We start from the raw sequence: 24,402 nt of genomic DNA, 5'->3' as shown, positions 1-24,402 counted from the left end.
TTAGTCCCAGCTTCAGTCATTTCTTCATCAACATATTAAACAAAATATGCATCGTAATAAATTTTAATATTATGATTAAAAACAAATTTTTTTTAATTAAAATAAAATTACTTGTTTGACTATATTTAGTTCTTTTAATTTCAGTTTTTGAAGCTATGATGCTAACTAAATAAAACAATAACAATATTTTTAATATTAGTATATTAGCATCACAATTTTGAAAAATACATTTTCAACTTTCAAAATTTGGCAGCTCATGCATCATAAGGCTTTTTTAATGATTAAATTTTTTTTTTTTTGTCTTCAGTCATTTGACTGGTTTTCTCTCTTTTACATTTCAGTGTGCATTACTTTTCAGATGCCACTTGTGTAATTAACAGATGCTATAGGTCACTGAAAATAAGCAATGCTAAATGTACTTTACTAGTATGCTATCAGTGCTGATTATTGAGGTAGTGGTTGATGCTTCTTAAAATTAGAAAGATGAGAGAATAAAAGAAGGTAATGAAATCTTCAAATGACTAAAAAAGTACTGTTCTAGAATCATAATTTTTAACTGTGAAAATAAGATCTTGTCTCTGTTGTCATTTAATTCCTTGCACACATTAATTAGCTTTCTTTTTGTACAGGTGAGTTTGAATAACCTAAAATATACAGCAATACTGAAGGGTCTACATAATGCAATTGCTCTTGATTATCATTATAAGAAAAGTCTAGTCTTCTGGTCAGATGTATCAATGGATGTTATACGTTGTGCATTTGTTAATGGAACACATGCCAAAGGTTTGTTTGCTAATCTTTATGATGTATATATTAATTAAACATGTCTTCCAGTATGTTGCAATTAGTAATTATAAGCAAAAATTACCGTAAACACAAAATTATTAGCAAGCTCAATGCAGACATTTTAGGTAATATAAGTTGAATTCATTGATGTATTATCACTTATTCTCCCAGGTGATACCTTACCTTATTATCATATGGAATACAATATGTTAAAAATATTACCTTTGCCATAAGCTAAATTTTATAATTTCCAAATGAATTAAAATTAGTAACAACTGTTGTAACTAATTTTACCAAGACAGTTATGCCAATGTAAAGAGTTCATAATTTTTTAAATTTACCTCGTTTATAAGTGTGTACTTATGTTCATATTTGTTTATTATTATTTTTAATATTTCTAAATTATTTTATATATCTGTTATTCTTTGTTTATGTGTTTTGAAGTGATCAGCAGCATTTGAAATTTCTTAATGTTCTAAAAATGTGGCTTCTGAATTGTGAATCATTTTGTTGTAATTTTTTTATATTTACCTTAACATTATTTCATATGTTTGTATTTAAATAGTTAATATGTAATTTATACACTTCTACTTCTTATTCTCTTCTTTGGCATGTCAAAGATAGGCTTATTCAGTCAATCCCAGCACCCATCTTTTATTTGGTTTTTCTTGATTTCTCCTTACAATAGGATTATATTCAAAAGCTGATTAACATTCTATTTCACTGGTCACCCAGTCAGCTCTGTTGTTCCTAATTGTGTAACAACAGCACCATATTGAGTTCTTATCTAATATCTTTGTTACGTTTCTTGTCTTCCTTTTTCCTGTTTAGCCTCTGGGAATTACCGTTCAGGTATTACTTCAGAGAATGATATGTATGAATGAAAATGAAGTGTAGTCTTGTACAGTCTCAGTTTGACCATTCCTTAGATGTGTGGTTAATTAAAATCCAACAACCAAAGAACACCGGTATCCACGATCTAGCATTCAAATCCATTTAAAAGTAACTGTCTTTACTAGGACTTGAATGCTGAAACTCTCAACTTACAAATCAGCTGATTTGGGAAGATGCATTTACCGTTAGACCGTTAAGAATAGTATTCTCAAGGACTATCTTCATCCTAACTGGTAGCTTCCCCAAGAAAGCCATTGTCTTAGATTTAAATGACAATATTGTCAACTGAAAGTCCTTATATATCATTTGCAATTCATACAAACTCCTCTGTAGCTCAGTCTCACTGTCTGCTATTAATATCTTGTCATCAGCATAAAGTAAGAAATTTAAAGTATATTTATTTTGCTGTATTCCTGTGATTTTATCTTCTTGCCATCTTTTTAAGATATATATATATATATATATATGTGTGTGTGTGTGTGTGTGTGTTGAAAAGCATGGGTAATAGACAGCATCCATGCTTTACACCTTTGCTTGTTTTAAAGGAATCTTGTAATTTTTTATTTATTTATAATTTATCTTAATACTGATGTGATCTGTATAATTTATATTTTTTTACAATCAGACTAAAGATTATTTACTTTACCGAGTGCATATCTTCGTTCTTTGTTTTACAAGCTATTTTTTTAAAGTTATTTGTAGTTGTATATGAAATATGCCTGTATTCAGTAGAATATTAAGGTAATTACTTCTTTTACGTTAATGTTAAAATATCTTTATTGTGGTAAAACTTGCAATACCTTATATGATTTCTTAGAGGCACTGCTAATTTGTAAATATAAAACTTTCTTGATACTGTTTATTAGCTAATTTGTAAATATAAAACTTTCTTTATACTGTTTATTAGCTTGTGTTATCTTCACTAATAAATGAAACTACTACCCTTTTCTGAAACATAATTTATTTTTCTGATATAATATATAAAATTTTGTTATATTACACTAACAAATGTAGAGGTGGAGGAACCCCATTTACAGGTGTTGGAAGTAGTGTCGAACTTGCTAACAGGTTCCACAATATAATAAAAAAAGGCGTATGTATTCCTGCGCACTACCGACTAAACTTCCACCCCTGGTGACCCGCCCCTCCTGCATTACTTCAGAAGGGTGGTAAACACCCACACACACACACACACATTCAGACAACAAAGCAAATAGCAAGGCACATACACACACAAAAACAGATCTACACATAACTAAAAAACAGCACAAAACAACACCAAACACACTTAAACCAAACATACCAACATGTATACACCTCCCACGCACACACATACCGACAACTTTTGCAACACTCATACTTACCATACACATACATGTATGCCATCAGCTTTAGCTTGGAAGTGAGGGAAGCCCCTGGGATCCCAACCGGTGGAGTGACCACGGCTTCATTGCATCCAGCCAACCCCCATAAGATCAGGAGGCCCTATCGCCTGCAACAGGGCCTCTATTTAACGTGCAGCTTTCTTCAGCAAAACATAATTTCTCCATAACTGCTTTAGCATATCAGGCAACAGCCACCCAGTGATTCTCACTGGTTTACATAATTTCCTGGATGTCCTCAGGTTCAAACATTTCCTCTCTGCCAGTAGCATTCATGATCTCCTCATGCTCTACCACAAATTTAGAACAGTGAAAAAATACATGAAAAGGCGTTTCTTCAACCCCACAAGCAGAGCAGCTATCTGAGTGGTCCAAACCAAACCTACAGAGATATGCCCTAAATCCCCCATGGCTCGCCAGCAGCTGAGTAAGATTAAAATTCAGCAAGCCATGGGCTCTTCCAGACCATCTCCCAACATCACTTATCAACCTGTAGGTCCATTGGCTCTTTGCACAGCAATCCCATCTCTCTGCCGCAAATGTAACTGATTTGAAAAAAGTAATAAGTATTTAATAAAATTGAATGGTAATACTTTGTACTTTTTGAAAATGTTTTTATATAATAGTTGTATCAACACTAGATCCTGCTCCTTTTGAACAATTATTTAACAAAATGGTCTTTACAGTGAAATTAAATTAATAAAGTATAGAAACTAAAATAAAGTACAAATGGTATTATTGAATGTAATTCTGGAACCAGAAATAGTCTAACTGTTAGTAGTTACAGTAAGATTACATAAGCACTGTTTCCTGGAACACCTCACATCATATACTGATGACTTTTAAGTAGGTCCATTTTCTTCCTTTTCGTATATTTGTTTCTTTTTTAGAATTTTTTTAAAAAAAGACTAAGGAAAAACGGTAAATTTAGTTCTCAAAAAACCAGCATAAGTTTATGTATTTAATAGTGTACTGAGAAAGGCATGATTTTCTATAATAATAGGAGAACAATTTCAGAGACAGATGGTAGTCTTTAAAGATGGATTAAAATGTAAAGAATGAAACTTATAACATGTAATCAGTGAAAAATAGACTGGAATGCAGAGGGATTGTAGAGAAAGGACATATTACGTTCTTAGCAGAGGACACAAGTTGTGATGGCTTGGTGACAGAAACTTTCCCAAAACAGAAAAAATAATCTTAATCTAAAGAAAGATAGCACCCACCAGTTTGAAATTAAAAATTTAATATAAAATAATTATGTATATAATATTCTACTTAATTGCAAAGAAACTTACAGCCAAAAAAAAAAGAAAAGGAAAACACATTTGACTGTGACTCCATCCCAAATACCCTTACAGACAGAATGTTAAAAAGCAAAATAAAAGCGGAATCTTGTTTTGCTTAGGCTCTGAAAAAATTTACTAGAGTTTAATTTTTAAACAGGGAGAGTTGTAAAGAGCTTTAATTTTGTCTGAACTAGTGTTTACACCATTAAGCTTCTTAAACTGAAAAAGATTGTTATAAATTTAACTGCAATTTATGTTTAAAAAGTATTCATATTTCAAAACATAGAATGTCATGGGTATAAATATACAAATTTTTGATAACTTTAAAAATATTAGTTGATTTTTCTTATTGAATGGTATTCATATTTAGGATGACATTTATTAAAATTAAAGTGCTCTTAAAAACTTTTATTATAAAAATAAAGAACACGTTTTTAGTTTTCGTAGAAATTTTTTTTAACGTTTACATGGTTTTAACAATTTATAAAATGTGACTACTATCATATATTATCCAGTTTAATAGACTGTTTGCATTTATCCCCAAAGTACTGAGGGCTTCACCCTCAACTGACTCCTAATTAGGAGGAAAATTAAGTTGAACATTAAAGTAAGTAAGTAAAGAATTATGTAAAAGAAATTATTCTATTCTTTATGTAAAATTTTTAAATACAGGATCCTTGATGACCATATATTCCCATACCCTTAACTGATTGTAAAAAAAGATTAAATGATCAGTAACTAATATTTAGAAGTCATCATACAAAATTTGATAAAAATCAGTTAATCCAGCCTTAAGATATACAATAACTGATGAGAAAAACAAAAAAAAATGGCTTATTATTTTTCACAGCTGAATGGAATTGTCCAGAAATATAACCAAAATACAAACTAATGCGATGGAATCATCAAATTAATGCGATAAAAAGCTAGCAAAGGGTTGAATAATTCTGTCAGGAACTACTTTCAGACAACTCTGACTACTGAGGGCTTCCAGAGATTTGAATCCAGAAAAAGATAAAAATAACAGTTTACCCCATACCCTTTATGGAGATTTGAATAAATCCATATGCCATCAGAAAGAAATTTTAGCTACCTAAGGAGCATTAAATTATGTGATCAAATTTAACTTACCTTTTGAATAAAATTTTGAGGTATGTAACAAGGTCTGTATTGGATCAATCCATTCTAAGTGGTTTAGAAAAATAAATCTAAGAAAAAATTCATATTTTGTAGGTGCATGAAACACATGTAGGTGAAACAAAGATGAGCATGTTATATTTATGATCCACCAGGACCAAGAACTTCATTCCAAAAAATGAGAAAGACCAATTTTTGGTGCCAGTCAAAAATATATTTATGAAGCTATCTCCCCTGGAATTCACCACTGTGTCTGGATGCACTTTTATCAAACCCAAAATGTGTGAAGAAATCTCACAGCTGTTAAATGAACATTAAAATAAAACCTGATTAAAGATGAAAGATATTATATAGTTCTCAGTTTATTAATTGTTAGTTCAATGGTAAAGAAGTTCAAGAAAACAATTTATTACATTTCACCTGATTGCTGTTTTAATTCAGTTTTTGAAGAATTTGTATTTCATTACGGCTTTTAAATTTAACTTTGTGTAATATTGTAAGTATATTTACCACACATAATATAATAAATGCATATTCGGTATTGTTGTCAAAATAGTTATCTTAATTAGATGTATATTTAAATAATTAAATTGTTATACTCTTATGCCCACTTATCCCAGATGTGGATATCAAGCATTTTTTGATTGAATTTATAATTTTTTTATATTTAAGAGTTGAATCTTAAAGTTGAAATTTATACTGAAGTTTGGTACCATAGAGACCTTTTATGTGTGCAATTTTCAGATTTTTATCTGGTCCCCTAATAGAGATTTTACAACTGAAAAATTGAAAAAAATCAATTTTTAAAAGGGTGTAATTTTTAAAGGGTAAGCTACTCACCATTGATATTTTGTATAAAGTAACTGTACTCATATATATAAAATCACAGAAAGAATTGAGACTGAGAAATTGTTCCTTCTTGGAGAAATTATCCTACTAAAATTGAATTTTGTTCATTCGCATTCAATAACTTTGGGCTTCATAGTGTACATGAACTAAATCATAATAAGTATGGAAATAAGGCTTTGGTTTTTAGGTCAGAATGTTCTGAATAAGTCTAGAACAACCCAGTGCTGAGTAATTTAGAAAATGATAGATGCCTGTGAATGCGAAAAACAGCATGAGGCTTAAAACAAAAATGGCAGCTATTTTTGAACCGGTTACAATAAAAATTAAAAAAAGATTAGTTTTGAACTACCAAAACCTGAGAAAAATCAAACTACCAAAAACTGGGAATGCACCTACAAAATACGAATTTTTTTTAGATGGTGTGGTAACCACTGCTGCACCATTAGAAATGGATTAACCCTATCTCTCTGCTCCCTTGACCATTGTGTCCAAAACTAAATGATGTCAATGTGCTACGTACATATGAGTAAATCATCAAGCCAGTTTCATTCAAATCAGTTCATCCAGTCTAATCATCAAGCAAAAATAGATAAATGTACATACACATATCCTTCTGAAATTTTTCAATGGTAAAATTGTGTTTTTTTGTTAGAGTAGTTTATGAAGCAAGATCTGCAAAATTTGACTCAGTTATTATACTTCGCTTGTACGAGTATATTATATTTATATTATACACAGTATAACTACCGACCAGGAAAGTAAAAGAGAATAGGTACAGTTTACCAACTTAGTTGTAAAGATCACAGAAAGTGTTATTGCAGAAAACTAAATGTAATTTTCATAAATTTTGTTATTTTATAAACAACATGTTACAGATTTTATCAGATCAATCATCATGTTACAATCAATTTTAGTACCAAAAGCATTGTCTTTTTTAAAATATTTTATTTACTTTATTTATTTGCATTTTACTCATAATATATTCTTTTTTTTATGTGATTAGTGAAATGCAAAACTTTCATACAGCATTACTGTTATATCTTATGCAGCATATTTATATCTTATGTAGCATATTTATATCTTATGTAGCATTATTGTTACTATCTTATGTAGTGAAGTTTTTTCAATTTTTACTATATTATTAGATATTAGAAAACAATAAATTATCTGTTTGTTTTTTTTCTTTTGAAGATGTAATTCGATCGGGTTTGGAAAGTCCAGCTGGTGTTGCAGTTGACTGGATTCATGACTTAATTTTCTGGACTGATTCTGGTACACGTCGTGTAGAAGTTGCTTCGTTGGATGGAACAAAAAGACATGTTCTTATTGCAAGTGATTTAGATAAACCACGGGCAATAACTGCTCATCCTGGTGAAGCACTAGTTTTTTGGACTGATTGGGGTATGTTACTTATTTATCTACTGTGATTCAGGTGGAAAGAGAAATAATTCAGAAACTGATTCTAGAACATGAAATAAAAAAAAACGTACAATGAACATATGTCCGAAAATGATTTGTTATCCAGTTGTGGCTAGAAAAATGAGTTGAAATGAAGCCATACTGAAATTTTAAGGTGTTATGTAAGGGGTAAACTTAATGATTTCTTTTTATGTTTTTTGATCTGAAAAAGCAAATAAAACAGTTCCCAGAACTGTATCTCCCCTAGTTTTTATGATATCCAACGTAAAACAGGAAAACATATTTTTTTTGTGTTTGAAGTTCAATAATTATATTAAATGACCAATAAATGCATAAATTCTATTATCAGGACAGCATTTAGTTATTTTCAATTTTTCTTGACTAGCTATCCAAACTGGTTCTGATGCATAGTAATTTGAAGGAAATGATTTGTTAATTTTTGTACGTGATATGGTGGAATATAGGTGTATTATTACGAGTATTATTTTAATTTGCATTATTAAAAACAAAACTTAACAGTAAATTGTTACGAATTTGTAAAATCAAAAACAGCTGTTTTTAGTACAATAAAGTTAGACCTTTGAAAAATTAAAATACTTTTAATTTATTTTAAAAAGTACTCATTGTTCTATATGAGATGTCGAGAACACTAGGGGTACATGTGACATTTTTATTGTTTTGAGTTATTTAGGCTTAAAGTTTCAGTTTTTGTATAAATAGAAACAAGGTTTTATGAAACTTTTTATACATTTAGGACCTTTGAGGTGTTTTTTTTCAAAGTTTTACAAAAAACTTGGCATTTAGGGGAAAATCAGAGACATGATTCACTTATATCTCTTTACTTCTAAAATATGTAAATAAATAACATGGGTATAATGTAATACTGAAGAAAATCTTTATTTAAAAAATTAAAATTATCTATTACTGCACTATTTTTGTAATCTGTGACATAAACAAGTACCACTTTACAATTGAAGAGTTAAACCTTATTTTAGTCTTCATCTGTAACATAGACGCTATCTATTCCACTAGTTTCAGCATTTTCTTGTTCTTTATCAGTTCTTCCAACTGGTTGTATTTCTTATGCATTTAAAGTAGACAGAATATGGTAAAACGAATAAACAGGAGTTACATAAACCAGTGTTTGATCCATCTCTGTACTTAGCATTTTTCAAGCAGATTTTTTTCAGTAACTTTTGACAGGTGTGTCAATAAGTGTACTTCTTTTCCATGAGGTTTACTCTTCATATCCAGCTCACTAAACTTTTCTAAACTGTCACCTGAATATTTCTTATAGAGTAGTGTATCTGGAGAGGGCTTTTTAGAGTGTATTCACAGGCATGGATTGAATTCTGGTAACCGTTTTCCTCAAATAGGGATTTAGTTCAACAAGATTAACAGTCATCATAATGCATTTGTACTATAATAAACTTTCTGTTTGTTCAACTGACAAGTCGCGCCCAACCTTCTGGCACAAAAAGACTGTTTGAAATAATTTTTCTTAGGTTTACTTTTTCCGAATTTCACTGTCACATTCATTAAAAGTGTCCACTTAAAAAGAATCGGTGATCGACAGTTTCACTACTTATGTTTTTAACAATATACATGCAGAACTTTACAGTTAGATGGCTTTTATTCTGGCCTCTGCAATTGTTTCTAAAAGCTGTAACGTGCTTTACATTTTGAGAAAGATGGATAAATTTGAAAAGACAAGATGCAATTTCCTTGCAGTTCAGGAAGTCTGACCTTTATCCTGTACATGCATGCGGGTTTTACCAGTTTTCAAGTTGTGTATACCCAAGTTGTAGGTCCACAATTGTCTGTATTAGTAAGCTTTGTTAGATTCAGTGTTTGCATTGTCTTTTGCAAATCAAAACAAATTGCTGTGTGATCCTCATTTTTACCTTAATTCAGTTATCTTTGGCCATCCAAGCTATTTGCAACATTTTGAATATTGAGCTCTTTCTCTATCTTTTTTGTTCAGGTGTACCATGGTAATGGTTATTTTTAACCTGTCATACTAGTCACATGTATATGTATTTGGCTATGAAAACTTAAATTCATTGTACAAATATATCTGTAAAAACTGATTTTTTCGGGATGTACTTTTTTCTGCACAAAATTTTTCATACAGTTATATTTACAACTAGAAGTGAGTATTTGTGATGAGGATTTTTAGCCCTAATGTGTATTTGGGAAATTTTTTTATATGCTCTTATGAGGTCTGTTTTTTCTTGTGAGATTTTGTTTTTTGGAATTTTCTTTCCCCTCCTGTAACAAGGAGAAATACCAGAAACATTCTTTCTTACTGACAATATTTTGTACATATTTATGAGGTGCAAAGTGTTTTCTTAACAATTCCTGACATACTCTGAATCCCTCAAGACTAAGTACATGAGAATGATTTATTTTTTGCAGCTGCATTACTTTTAATTTTAATTATGTTTATCTCAATTGGACCATTCAAAAAAGGCGATTGTAATTCCCACTTTCCAAGATTCCAGGATTTATAAAAGTTTCTGTGCGAATTTAGTCTGGAAAGTTTAAAAGTTAAAGATATACCTACATTGATGATCATATTGAAGTAATTTCTTCCCCTCGTGAATCTTTCCTCTACAGTTCACATATCCTTCACCCTTATTTCTTAGCTTCTTTGCTCTTCGTTGTTTTCCCATTTCAACTCTTCTAACTTTCTTTTTAAAAGTTTGAGGCTCTGGAGTTATGGCAGATATACTTGGTAAATCTACAAGTTATCCTGTATGACATTCTTCCAGAATTGATTCCACCGACACATTTCTAAAGCAAAACAAAAGTATTTAGAACAGGATTTTAAGAAACTCAACACAGAATCATGAAAGCAAATAAACATTTTAGCAATTTAAATACCGATTCATTCTTTGGCTATTACTAATACTACTTAATATGATTTCATTGTATTTTATATGGCCTAATGATAGTAAGTTGAATTACACTAAATAGAAATTAATTTTTACTTCAACCTTAAATAAAATATTTTATCTGAGTGTTCATTATAGAATCTATTTCACCTTTTTACAAACTGTGGGTAAATTAATAAAATACCTTTAGTTTAGGCCTTACTTATTGGACATTATTTAGTTTTACTGGATAATACTTTTATCTGGACAGCATTTTGTTATTTTCAATTTTTCTTGACTAGCTATCCAAACTGGTTGTGATGCATAGTAATTTGAAGGAAATGATTTTTTAATTTTTGTACGTGATATGGTGGAATATAGGTGTATTATTACGAGTATTATTTTGTTAATTTTTTCGTTTAATTATTTTTTTCTGGTCAAAGACCAGAAAAAAATGATGGTGATGATACACTTGTATCATTTGTTTTTATTTTTTTTACCACCAATGTACTACAGGGCTACAACTAAAAATATTTACATTTAGAATAGAATAATTTTAGAAAACATTTCTTATTAACGTACTTGATATACATATGTAGAGGAACATACATATATACATATGTAGAGGAAAAAATTTAATAATAAAAAGATAATAATAAAGCAGAATTATTAAATACTGCTATCATCTAGTGTTGTTACCAAACTGGAGGTGTTGAACTTTCTGAACATGATAAGGACACAGTCCATGAGCATGTTATGTCCTCCAACTGTACTTTGTGGAATGTTGAGTTATACAGAAATTCTTTGCTTGCTCATTGAAGGACCAAGCTGTACCACTAGAAGAATGTTTTCCTTTCATCACCATGAACTGGTTGATGTTCAGATGAAACATAATAAACGCTGGGCAGTGTACCATTCTCATGAAGATTATTAAAAATTCTAAAAAATACATTATAGTTTGAAACTACTTGTCCCGCATATGTAACTTTGTATTTTTCTACCACTGTTGGAGCACTTCCATCATAAAAGCAGTAGACAAAAATCATATCAATATATTCAGTATGAGTAAAGGGAATTAGAGTAAAGGGAGTAAAGAATTCAAAATAGAATTTTACTTTTTTAAATTCAGTTTCAATTGAAAAAATGTAGGTACAATTTGGATTATAACGAACACAAAAACAATACATAACTTGATTCTCAGAAATAATTAAACACAATCAGAATTACATCAAAAACAACTAAACTGCCTAACATTTATTATTGCTAAGTACAATTTTTTATAACAGTAATGAATAGTATTAAAATTAATTTCAAAGCATTAAATTAGTGTTGCCAATTTAATTTTTACTTGGCTGTCCAAAAAAGAGAGTGTAATGTATTTAGGGTGTATGTATGTTTGTTCCACTGTAGCAGCTCAACGACTGAACCGATTTAGATATACAACCCCCATTGAACTCCTTACGTTACCAGGACTGTCGAAGGCTCTATAAATGTATATATAAATTCAAATAAATAATTCAACTCAATCCACCCAAGTACAGATATAAGACAATTCTTACATTTATGTTTCCTTTTTTAATTTCTGATATTTTAAAATTATGATTAACATCAGTAATGGAATGTTTATTGTTTATAACATGATTCGCAACATTAGAGAAGCCCAATTTTTTATTTTTATAATGCCTAAAATGTTCATAAAATCTCGCTTTGAACAATCTATTGATTTTACCTATATAAATATCCTCACAATCATTACACTTTATCTTATAAATCCCACATAAATTGTATAAATCAGTATTTTTATTGTTTTTTAAATATTTATTATGTGGTTGTTAGTTTTATATGTAGGTTTAAATTCATCCTTGCCATAAACTTTGATTATATTTTCAACAATACTGATAGTGGATGACTGTTTTAAGTAAACGTTATTAATCTTCTGTGCACTATGTATTGGTTTTAGTTATTTTACTATTAATTTTTTATATTTGTTTTTTTATAAATATTATCAATTCAAAGTACTACATACATTTTGAATTGCAATTTTATTATTTTACGATTTTTATTTCTGTATTTAATTTTTCTTTATTATTTTGTGTGAAATGGATAGCTATATTAATCATATTTTTATATGTGTTAATTTTATGAGACCAAGGATGATTTGATATTTTATTAATTGCTACTTTGTTGGCTATAGATTTTCTGTATACTGAAGTGATAATTTGATTATTTTTGTTAATTTCATTGCTAACATCTAGAAAATTTATTGCTTTGTTTATATCTATTTTATAAGTAAATTTCAATTTTTTATAATATGAGTTAAGTTTATTTAAAATTATGAGGAATTCATTGTTAACATAGTTAACAAAAATATTGTCAACATAACAAGTTGATAATAAAATTTTATGTGGCTGAATAATGCCATAAACTATTTTATTTAAAAATCTTGTTTATGTTTCTGACATAATGACTGACAAAGGAAATCCCATAGGCAAGGTATTTTTCTGTGTATAACACTTGTTAAATTCAAAGTAATTTTGTTGACATATATTTTTTATAATAGTGATGATGTAATCAATAAATTTAGGATCTTCATGATTGTTTATTAACTTGTTTTTCATTATACAAATTGTTGTTTTATCAATAGCTACGCTAGAATACATGTTTCTTATATCATAACTTACCACCTTAATTTTTTTTCCAACTGTTACATTTTTTAATTTATTTACAAATTCATATCCATTTTTTTATGTTATAACTATATTGCAAATTCATTTTTATCCTAAGGATTTTATCTATTATTTTGGAAATGGTATAAGATGAATTCTGTGAAACTACTTTCATGAGAAAAAATATAAATATACAAATAAAGTAAGAATTGTCTTATATTTGTACTTGGGTGGATTGAGTTGAATTATATATTTGAATTTATATTATTAGCGCAAAAGTGATATGGGTCTTGAAAGGATTGATTTTAGAAAAATAATTATGAATGCTGACCAACCAAATTATCTTTTAAATTTTATATTTTTCTTATTAAACTTTATAATGTAATACATTCAATAGTTTATAATAAACATGTATTAGATTAAACATAATTCCCAAATATGCTAGGATAAATATAAAAAACTCTCATTTTAATAAAAATATATCTAAAAGAAAAGAATTTGTAAAGATTTAGGATAAAACAGGAAATTAAAGAGGGTTATTACAGAAGGAATTGTGTAAATATAAAATTATATAATGCACACCTTCGTTTGTTAAATATTAGGACAGGTGATCTTTGATTATATTTGATTAAAATTAATATTGAAAATCATAAACATAAACTAAAAGAATCTTAACATATAGAAATTAGTAATTTGATAAGATAAAAAAAAAAAATAATAATAAAATAAATCTGCACAATAACAAGTTTCAAAAAGATATTGTTGTGAATAAAAATGATATTTCATGTTTTATTAATACACTAGAAAATTCAAAAAAATTATACTAATAACAATAAGTTTTTAAATTTGATAAATGTTAATTTTAGTGATAATGAACATCTGTTGTTGCTAATGCTTTTACATTTAATCTATTTGATAATAACAAGAATAATATTAGCAAAAACATTATAGTTGATTTTGAAATAAATATTAATAAAATAAATCCTGTTGATAAAGAAAGTTACATCATTTTATTAATAGCAATATACGTAGAATTAAAGGTACAAATTTAATAACAAACACTTTTTAATAAAAAACAATTCATGACCTAAAGAATAAATTAGACGAAAATAATTGTATTATATTAAAATCTGATAAAACTAATAACAACCTACTAATAAAAACCCTACTAATAATTTTTTTTTAAATAATAAAAAGTTGTATAGCAAAATATCAAACTGTTTTTAATTATAACAATAATTGAAAATACCGCACTAGATTATAAACTTTTGAACCGGTCGCTCCAAAATTAACAGGACTCCCAAAAAAATTTATAAATATCACACGACTGATGATGCAAGATTCTGCAAAAGTACTTTCATGAAAAAAATATAAATTTCCAAGTAAAGTAAGAATTGGCTTATATCTGTACTTGGGAGGATTTAGTTGAATTATATATTTAAATGTATATTATTAGTGCAAAGGTGATATGGGTTGAAGGGATTGATTTTAGAAAAATAAATATATGTTTAAATAAATTTAAAAAAATTATATTATACACAAAATTGTCACCTACACACTACTTAATTGTCCTATATTAAAGAGCAATGGTTTTTTTTGGCAGTCGTATTTTTTCATATATCTCTCTTCAAGATTTGAAATTTATTGTATTAAAAACAGCTGTTTTATAATTTTTACAAATTCATAACACTTCTGTAAAATTTTGTTGTTAATAATAAAAATTGAGTTTTTTTTTGTTTTAATTGACTTTACTATTGCATCAGTTTTTTCAGAATTAGATTCTCTACAAGGTTTGGTTATAAAATTAATGCATTTATTAGTCATTCTGCATAATTATTTTACTTCAAACCTAAAAAAATGTGTGTTTAGTCACCAAACCTTTCTATTTTACATTGGATATCATGAAAACTATGGTAGATACAGTTCTTGGAACTGTATTATTTGATTTTCCAGTTCAAAAAACATAAAAGTTTTCAAGTTTACTCCTTACATAATGCCTTAAAAATTTTAGTATGATCTCAATTCATCGGGGGAACTGTCATCTGGGTAAACTTTTTACATTCTGTAACTTAATAACAAATTGTTTTCAGACATATGTTTGTAAGAATTTTTTTTGTCATTTCAAGCTCCAGAATCGGTTCCCAAATTATATCTACTTTTCCTCTTAAATCACCCTCATATTTCAAAATAATTTTGTAATTGGTTTTAAAATAGATTTTACTTATAAAGTAAAAAAAAAAATATTGTAATTAAGTATGATATTAATTAATTAGTAAATATTTACAATATTTAATTAGTAAATATTGTATTAGTACAATTTGTATGCTAAACATTGAGTTTTTATGAACAGACAAATATCCATCAGAATTAGGGTATTTAAATACATCGTATTTCACTTTTCAATGGATGATTAAAAGTGAAACCCTAATTATTTCTGATGTTGATGGAGTTATTTTCAAAGTTGAATTCTTTTATTATTATTGCAGAATACATGGAAATTATGAAATCCGTCTTTTATGCAGATTCACAGTTTTGTGGGTATTTTAAATGGAAGACAGAATACACATTTTTATAGAATGTGAACTTTATCATTTGCGTTAGCAATAAAAAAAGTTCAGAATCCTGGATATTCCTCTTGTTAGTGGTTTTAAAAGAAATTCCTAAACTAATTCCAAATAGAATGCGTTTCATTTCAACTTGAAAGAGGATTTGGATTTTTATACAATTCTTCAGTTTATTATTTGTTCACCAGCATTTATTAATGTTTTGGTTTTTTAGACTATTTTTTTTTTCATGTAGGCCAACCGAGAACCACGTTAAAATAGCATTAGACTTTTTTCTATTTCAAAATTCTTTCATCATTCTATTGAATATCTGTCTTCAGTCCAACCTGTTAAAAATTGGTTTTTTTGAAAACTCCATTTTAATTAATGTCTTTCTTCTTAATTTTTCAATCTCTTAAATTTTAAATACTTTTTTGTTTCTAGAAACCATTTTGCTTTTGTCTTCCTGTTTTTGAAAATATTGAAAATTTGTTTAGTTTCTTTTATTGTTTCCTGCTTTCTCAAAATTTGTTTTATGATTGTTTTAATGATATGCCAATTCCATTCTTTTATTATTAATATTTAATAATAATTTTGTAATTATTTGAGTTTTTGATGGTGTGTTGGGTCTTATTGCTTTTTTTCTAGAAGTGTAGAAGAGATTATCTTGATAGTTTATCTTATAAACTGACCTTAAAAAATTGGTCGGCTCTTCTTTTAATTCATCAGTATTTAAGTCTCTTCATAACAGTAATTTATTACGTATCTCTCTGTCAGATCTTTAGTTACCAACTCTTCTGACCTCAACATCTGTTTCATCAAGGGCTGTTTATTTTAGTTTTCAGGGGCTACTTTTGCTAACAATTAAAAATAATTATATCAATTTTTAGATTTCTAACTATTTAGGAAAAATGAAAGTAATGAATGAATTTCTAAAGATTTTCATAGATTTGCCCTGTATAGTTTGTTATGTTCAAGCTGAATTTATATAGTAATTGTTTGTAGTAATCAGAATAATTGTTTAGATATCTGCTAATTGTGTCAATAGAGTTTTATTAAGAATATGTTTGAGTAAGTCGTACCTTTATCCAACAGGACCAGATTTTTTTACTCTTTCATGTTAAGAATTTAAAATATCTATATGTTAGAAATTTATTTGTTTAAAAAACAAAACTAGACATTATAAAAAGATTAAAATTTGTTGAAAAATATCATTGTTTTAAAAGTGTTACTATAATACTACCAGTAGACTGTGTTATTACTTGGTCTTATTATCCAGGTTTTTTCATCTGTTAGGATATTAAAAAATTCCTTAATCATATTACTGAAGATATGAGTGAGGTTGATATAAATAATATGTATAAAGTGTCATTAATTTCTGTGAAATTTTCATTAATTTTAAGTGCTCTTTTTTATTATTATTGTGTAATTAAAATTGTTATTGTATAATGCCTGGTTGGTGAATGATCAGTGTGTGTAATTTTTAAATTATATTTCTGTAAATTGAAAGTATTTATATTTTGTAGTTTTTTCTGCTGCTAATATAAATTAATTTTATCTCATTTAAAATTTTTTAATTAATTGGTGTAATTTTTGACTTAAAAGTTCATTTTATTTTTTCTTTTGTATAAAAAGATTTAATTTTTTAATTACTCTGTTGCTAATGCAACTAATGTTGCTAATGGAATGCAAAGTTGGTGGGAGTTTATTTCTCCCTACTTATCACAGAACCTGGACAGAGTCCCTTGCTGCTGGATGATTCTAATCGAGCTTGTTTTTTTTTAAAAGGGTTATTTTAAATGGCAGATCTAATTTTTTTAAGTTTTGTTTATTATAAGTGATTTTAAGACGGATTTAGTTGCATTCCAATCCGTTGTTGAACCAGCGTTATCGAACCCATTTTATGGGCCGACCGCGGAAGGCTAGGCTTATGAAGCCTGTCCTCCCGACGTAATTCCCCTTCAGACCGTCTACTGAAGTCCTTTCGGTGCTAACGCTTCATAGGCTAGCAGGAATACGCCACAACGGGGCACTAACTATAAGGAGGGAGCAATGCGACCCCTACTCCGGAGGAGTTGCAATTGCTGGTTTGTTTTACTCTACTTGTAAGTTTTAAAAGGAGAGGTTGTGTAGAAGCTTCCTGCTTTCATTAGAAGTTGATCTTTTTGAGGACAGCTTTATTGCAGTGTATGATGTACCTCTCAATTATTTGTTTATGATTTTGTTTAATTTTTTAAACTGTTTTGTAATTTTTATTATCTAAGAAATAAATAAATAAAGTAATTAAAAGAATTAAAACAGAAAATGATTTTCTTTAATGGATTTGTTTTGAAATTAAATAAAATCATTCTTGAACTAATTTGGTACTTAATTGTAATCCTTAAAGAAAAATGTTCATCAATATTTATTTCCAGTAATCTTGATTGTTCATGTCACAAAAAAATGATGTGTGTAATCAGTATCTACCAGTATTTGTAAGCGATTTGAAATATCTTGATCAATGATATGTACGTGAATCATTTAAAAAAAACAAATCAAATAAAATCAAGAATTGAACCTTGGACCTGCAGTATCTGTTTAGTTGCTTTACAGGCTGAAGAACCAAAGAAATCAATTTATCACTATCACAGAGTTTGAACATAAATGTACTATAAATTATTTGCATCCAGAAGTTTGATAAGTCACACTTATATAGAACCTTCACTGGTAGCAAACATACTTAACTTAAAATTGTACGGTACTTAAAATTTTTATATTTCTTTTTTATGGGATTCTATTTATGTTCTGTACATCAATTTGTCATACAGGTCCAAACCCTAAGATTGAACGAGTTGAAATGGACGGTAGAAACCGACTTAGTATCATAACTGAGGCTGTATTTTGGCCAAATGGTTTAACTCTTGATTATACTGCGAATCGTTTATATTGGGCAGATGCTAAACATCATGTTATAGAAAGTTCTAAACTTGATGGATCAGAACGCCGTAAAGTATGTATTCATAATAATTTATTTAATATTTTTCTATATTTAGTTTTTCTTTTAGGTATAATAACTTATTACAGTAGTTGTGCCTAAATTCTTATTTTTTTAATTTTACAATAATTTTAAGAGTATATACTATTTAATATTTTCTCAGTAAAAATGTTTTTTTTTATTCCTATGTCAGCAGTTTTAAGTAAAATTAAGCTCAAGAGATAAACAAAGCTTATTGTATGCAAAGAAGCTAAATTAGCATTTAAATAAATAAATAAAATATAATAATAAAAAGGTAATTATAATAGTAATTGAATCAAACTCATGAAAAACACTTTATTTAGTTTGAGTTATCAGAACCTTTTTTTGTTCAAAATACAGTAATATTTTTACTACTTTTAATATCACTCATCACTTTGAAAGTTTGTTTTTAAAAAAAATAAAAATGAAGCACATAAAACAGCTGTTAAAATTTTTGGGTTTAAAATTAATTTGTATTAATAATAATATCACTTTTGATATTTTATAGAAAAACTACACTGATTGATAGATATGTCACTAAAGTTTCTTTTCATCCTACCCAACATAAGATAGCATCTTTTAATGTAATGATTTATAGAACAAATCAGCTGGCAATGGGTCAAGATGTTTATTGTAAAGAAATAAATCTATTAAAGATAGAACTAAGTTCAGTGGCTAGAAAAAGGTAGAGAAAAGGTTAAAAAAAATTAGCAAATACCAGAAGATAACTTCTGGTATATATAAAAAATAACAAAATCCACCTCTATCAAACCAGATAACAAAACTGTTTTCATTAACATAATTCTTAAAATTAGGAAAAATTACCTTACTTTATTATTTATAATAAGCTATTAAAATTTTTTTACAGATTTTATCTCCAATTTATCTGAAATACAGTTAAAATGTTTTATTTTAAGTATTACTCTGTCAATGAATTTTTTGATAATACTAATTAAATTATTTTTTAAAAACCGTGAATTTTCTGCACAATTCAGTTGTGCTTAATTATGTAATCAAATAATTTCATTAACACTTTCTGTATTATGGTTATTTTTTTTATATTTAACATCTTCATTTATGTACCTTAATGTTATTACGTGTATTTATGTTTTAAATAATTAATGTAGACTTTAATCGCATCTATTTTGTGATTTGATTCTAATCAAGGTGTTTTGGTTCCCTAGATCCATTCAGACAAATGTTGGTAGGTTGGTGGAGTTTCTTTTGTTTATCTGTGTAGCAGTATAACTGCCTACTCCTGATGTTGATTTGTTTAATGTATTATTTATTATCTGCTGATCAGAGTAGAAGATTATTTTCAGAATAATAGGCAAGAAAAAAGTGAATAAAAACTGCATATTTTCATTTCTGAAGCAGCAAGTGAAAATTATTTTTTTTTAAATCACAACTTTAAGTAAAAACATTTGTAAAAATTTTAAGAATATAATTGTTTACTTTTTGACTTTTTGTATTATCTAAATTTAAACGAATGTAATCACCTCACTCACTGGTTTAACAACTATCACCAATTTATACACAAACCCCCCACTAATACTTACCTATTTTCCTGCAACATTTCTTCAATGTTACCCTTGATAACCTCTGGCTCTTCATAGAAGTTACATGTTCTCCTTTCCTTATTTCAAAAATACTGATAGTATTAATGTTAAAAATTTTTATTATTTTGTTTATGTTATACTACTGAAGATGATTCTGTTGGAATCGGAACAGCTTTATAGTGTTTTTTTTTATAAAATAGTGTCAATTTGAAAATTTATACAAGTGTTTTTATTTGTTGTAATAAATGGCAAATCAAACTCAAGAAGTTTAACAAAAATTTCATGATTTTAATGTTACTTAGGAAATTGTTTTCTGTTCTCAGATATGTTAAAAATAAAACTAAACCTGTCAAAAGAGAACTGATTTATAAATTAATTAAACATATAAATAAACTTGTTCATTTATGAATTGATTTATACAGAATAACAAAAATTCAAACTAAAATAAAGTTATTTTAAACTAAAATAAAGAAGTATTTCCTTACATAGAAGACAAAAAAAGATTAGTCGAACATTGTTGGGAAACCAATTATGAAATTAATTTATTAGAAACAAGAATTTAAAAAAATGTCTTTAATAAACATGTGTTAATAAGGACACTTAAACAGGTGTGATAAAAAATAAACAAGAATTTTCATTTTCATTATAATGGATAATTATTCTTTTAGATATTGTCCCTTCAAAGTAGTGCTCTAGAAATGTGAGATACTTCTGCCAACGTTTCTTCCAATCCCCAGAACATTTTTTGGTATAGCTTTAAGTTCATTTAGCAATCGTTCCTTTATTTCATCTGCAAATCATTGTTCTTTTAATGCTGTCTTATTCAAACAAGAAAAAGTCTCAGGATGCTGTGAATGGAGAATACAGAGACTGATGTAAAATCCAAGAATTGTTTGTTGGAATTTGTAATTGTTTTCTTTAGATTGTCTCATGTAAATGGCGTAAAACTCCTGAGTAATACTGTTTGTTGAGAATTCAAAATGAATGATGCAATTGTAATCAAAAAAACAATAAGGAAAACCTTAACATTCAAACTCGAACTCAGCATGCTTGCTTCGATCTTGGTTCTTTAGAAAGCTCCCATTGGGATGATTGGAACTTCATTTCAATATTATAACTGGACATGCACGTTTCATTACCTGTTATGACACATTTGAATAATCAGTAATGACTAATAAATATTTCACACAAGCCATAAGAAAATCTCACCTCTTCAACAACAACAACAACATATCTAATAGTGATTCAACAATTATTAATCACAGGATCTTTTATTAACCCACTGGGTTGGTCTAGTGGTGAACTCATCATCGCAAATCTGCTGATTTTGAAGTCAAGAGTTCTAAGGTTCAAATCCTAGTAAAGTTACTTTAATAGGGATTTGAATACTAGATCATGGATACTGGTGTTCTTTGGTGGTTAGGTTTCAATTAACCATACATCTCAGGAATGGTCAACCTGAGACTGTACAAGACTACACTTTATTTACATTAATACATATCATCCTCATTCTTCTTCTGAAGTAATACCTTACAGTGATTCCAGAGGCTGAAGAGAAAAAGAGACCTACATTAAATTAAAAAGACAGTCTTTTATTCTGTCATTTGTTGTTATGTTAGAATATCCAACCCCTGCATTCTTTTCACAGCCTTCTTGAAATCATTTGTACCCTCATAAACCTTTGTTGTCAATAAAAAATCCTTGACAGAAGCCTTCTCTAAACATCTTCACTACTTCACTGAATTTTACTCCAGTTTTAACGCAAAATTTAATGAAAATCCTTTGTTCCATAAATTTCAAAAGAAATAATAAATCATCACACGTAGTAAAATGCATCCTAATTACACACAGCTGTCAAATTTGCACTATACATGTAATATAACTAAAAATATTGAAGTACATTACAGACACAGTGTTGCTATTGCATGGGAAAAAGATGAACTCAGTCGAAAAGAGAGCTTGCAGAATTAAAAAATTCTGTTTTATCACAACTTGTACGTTATCAACAATGGTACAGGAACTTCATAGTTGATTAGCAGCAGTAGGGAAGCAATATCCAATAGCATTTTAGATTCATTAAAAATCTTTTTGTGAATTTTCTCTCATAGAAATGTTAAATTGTTATCCCTTCCAGTAAATTTTCATAGAATTTCTTTGATTTTTTAAAATCCATGCTACCTCTATTTTTTATAAAATAAATTTTTACTTATGCACCCCTTTTTAAATTATAGTTAGGTCATGGTTGGCAATCTGAGTTGGAAGTTTCAATGGTTTAGACTTTGTTTAAGCAAACTTTATGCTTTCAATTAAGTTTGCTTAAAATGATACTTCATACTCTTTTAGTCATTTTTCATAATCCATTTTTAAATCTGTGGAATTATTCATTTTGTAATGATTTGTAAGAACTGTTTATTTGTTAATTAATTTTATTATATCTTAATTATCTTTTTTTTATTTACACATTTATTTAGTTTTTATTATAAGTATAATGTTATCCAGGTTATTGCACGTGGCCTCCCTCATCCATTTGCTTTAACACTGTTTGAAGATGCCATTTATTGGACAGACTGGCATACTAAAAGTATATCGACTGCAAATAAGGGTACTGGATCAGGGTTCAGAACTATACATTCTGAATTACATTTTCCAATGGATATACACAGGTAATTTTTTTATTCTCATCTACATGTTTATATATATTTTAATTATTATAATCACCATATCATGTAGATACTTTTCTGTTATAATGCATTGCAGTGGAAGCATTGCTGTTGGTAAAACAATAATCCACCCAAAATTTATACACTTTTCAACATTTATCGTTCCTAAGTTCAAAAATAGTAAAGCTGTGTTATAAAATTTTGTATGTGTTACATATATACACATGCATTTGATTTATTTCTCAGGAATGATAAGATATAACCTGTCATAATCAAATTTATTTGGTAAGGTAGCTTTTGAAATTGAGAAGATTGATTCTTTTAAAATTGTGAAAAAATCTGATAAGAGAGTGGGATATGTTAAGGTGGTGCTATATGTAAAAAATGTTAATTTGATTTGATAAAAATCAAACCAAAACCGTATAAAAGTCAGTTACTTTTATATGGTGAACTCATCATCGCAAATCTGCTGATTTTGAAGTCAAGAGTTCTAAGGTTCAAATCCTAGTAAAGTTACTTTAATAGGGATTTGAATATTAAATCGTGAATACCGGCATTCTTTGGTAGTTGGGTTTCAATTAACCACACATCTCAGGAATGGTCGAACTGAGACTGTACAAGCCTACACTACATTTACGCTCATACATATCATCCTCTGAAGTATTATCTGAGAGGTAATTACCAGAGGCTAAACAGGAAAAAGAAAGAAGATAAAAAATATTATCTTTGATATTTTGTGAAAGTTTGTGCGTTTTTAGAAAATTAAATGAGCTGTCATGTGGTGTACATAGGTAAGATACAAATATTTTTTAAATGAGTATTTTTTTTATTCAAACAGAAAAAATTTTAAGCAAATTTTGTAAGATGAGTGTTAATCAAATATAATTAAATGTACGTAGTAAAATTTAGTTAATTTGTAATAAACTGTCTTATAGAGAAGATAATTATGAATAATTTTTAAAAAATTTCGAGTTTTTGTTGAAAACTGAAGAAGTGATAGTTTTTTTTATAAATGCTACAATTTACTAAAAAAACAACCAGCACTTTTCAACAGTATTTTTATGAAAATGCCTGGTAACTTTCAACAAAGCTTCTAAAAAACATTTGGCCGCTAAAAGGGTTTACTAGGTTTCAAAGTGTTACTTTCCTATTGAAGTATTCTGACTTACTGTTGGATGGGTAGGTTAGGTCACTGTTACTGTTGGATGGTGCTTGGCAAGATTCACCATAGTTTTTAATCATCATATCTTGCACATATCAGTTATAATATTTGTATACTCATTCCATTAAATGATAGTCATGGCGGCTTCATTTCTTTACAAAACATACTTAATACAGCTGGTAATT

General features: G+C 28.1%; 1 protein-coding gene across 1 annotated transcript in view; it reads left to right on the top strand.

Annotated features, from left to right (window-relative positions):
* LOC142319831 (low-density lipoprotein receptor-related protein 4-like) overlaps positions 1-24,402 on the top strand; it is a 150,878-nt gene that overhangs the window by 65,804 nt on the left and 60,672 nt on the right. Inside the window, exons 12-15 of the mRNA XM_075357504.1 lie at positions 630-783; positions 7,529-7,738; positions 18,649-18,830; positions 22,895-23,058. Coding sequence (XP_075213619.1) covers positions 630-783; positions 7,529-7,738; positions 18,649-18,830; positions 22,895-23,058 — 710 coding nt within the window. The remainder of the gene's footprint in view (positions 1-629; positions 784-7,528; positions 7,739-18,648; positions 18,831-22,894; positions 23,059-24,402) is intronic.

The sequence above is a fragment of the Lycorma delicatula genome, chromosome 2 (genome assembly GCF_047948215.1).
Source record: "Lycorma delicatula isolate Av1 chromosome 2, ASM4794821v1, whole genome shotgun sequence".
NCBI lineage: Eukaryota > Metazoa > Arthropoda > Insecta > Hemiptera > Fulgoridae > Lycorma > Lycorma delicatula.
The sequence above is the reverse complement of the archived record's forward strand: the minus strand, read 5'-3'. Positions and strand labels throughout refer to the sequence as shown.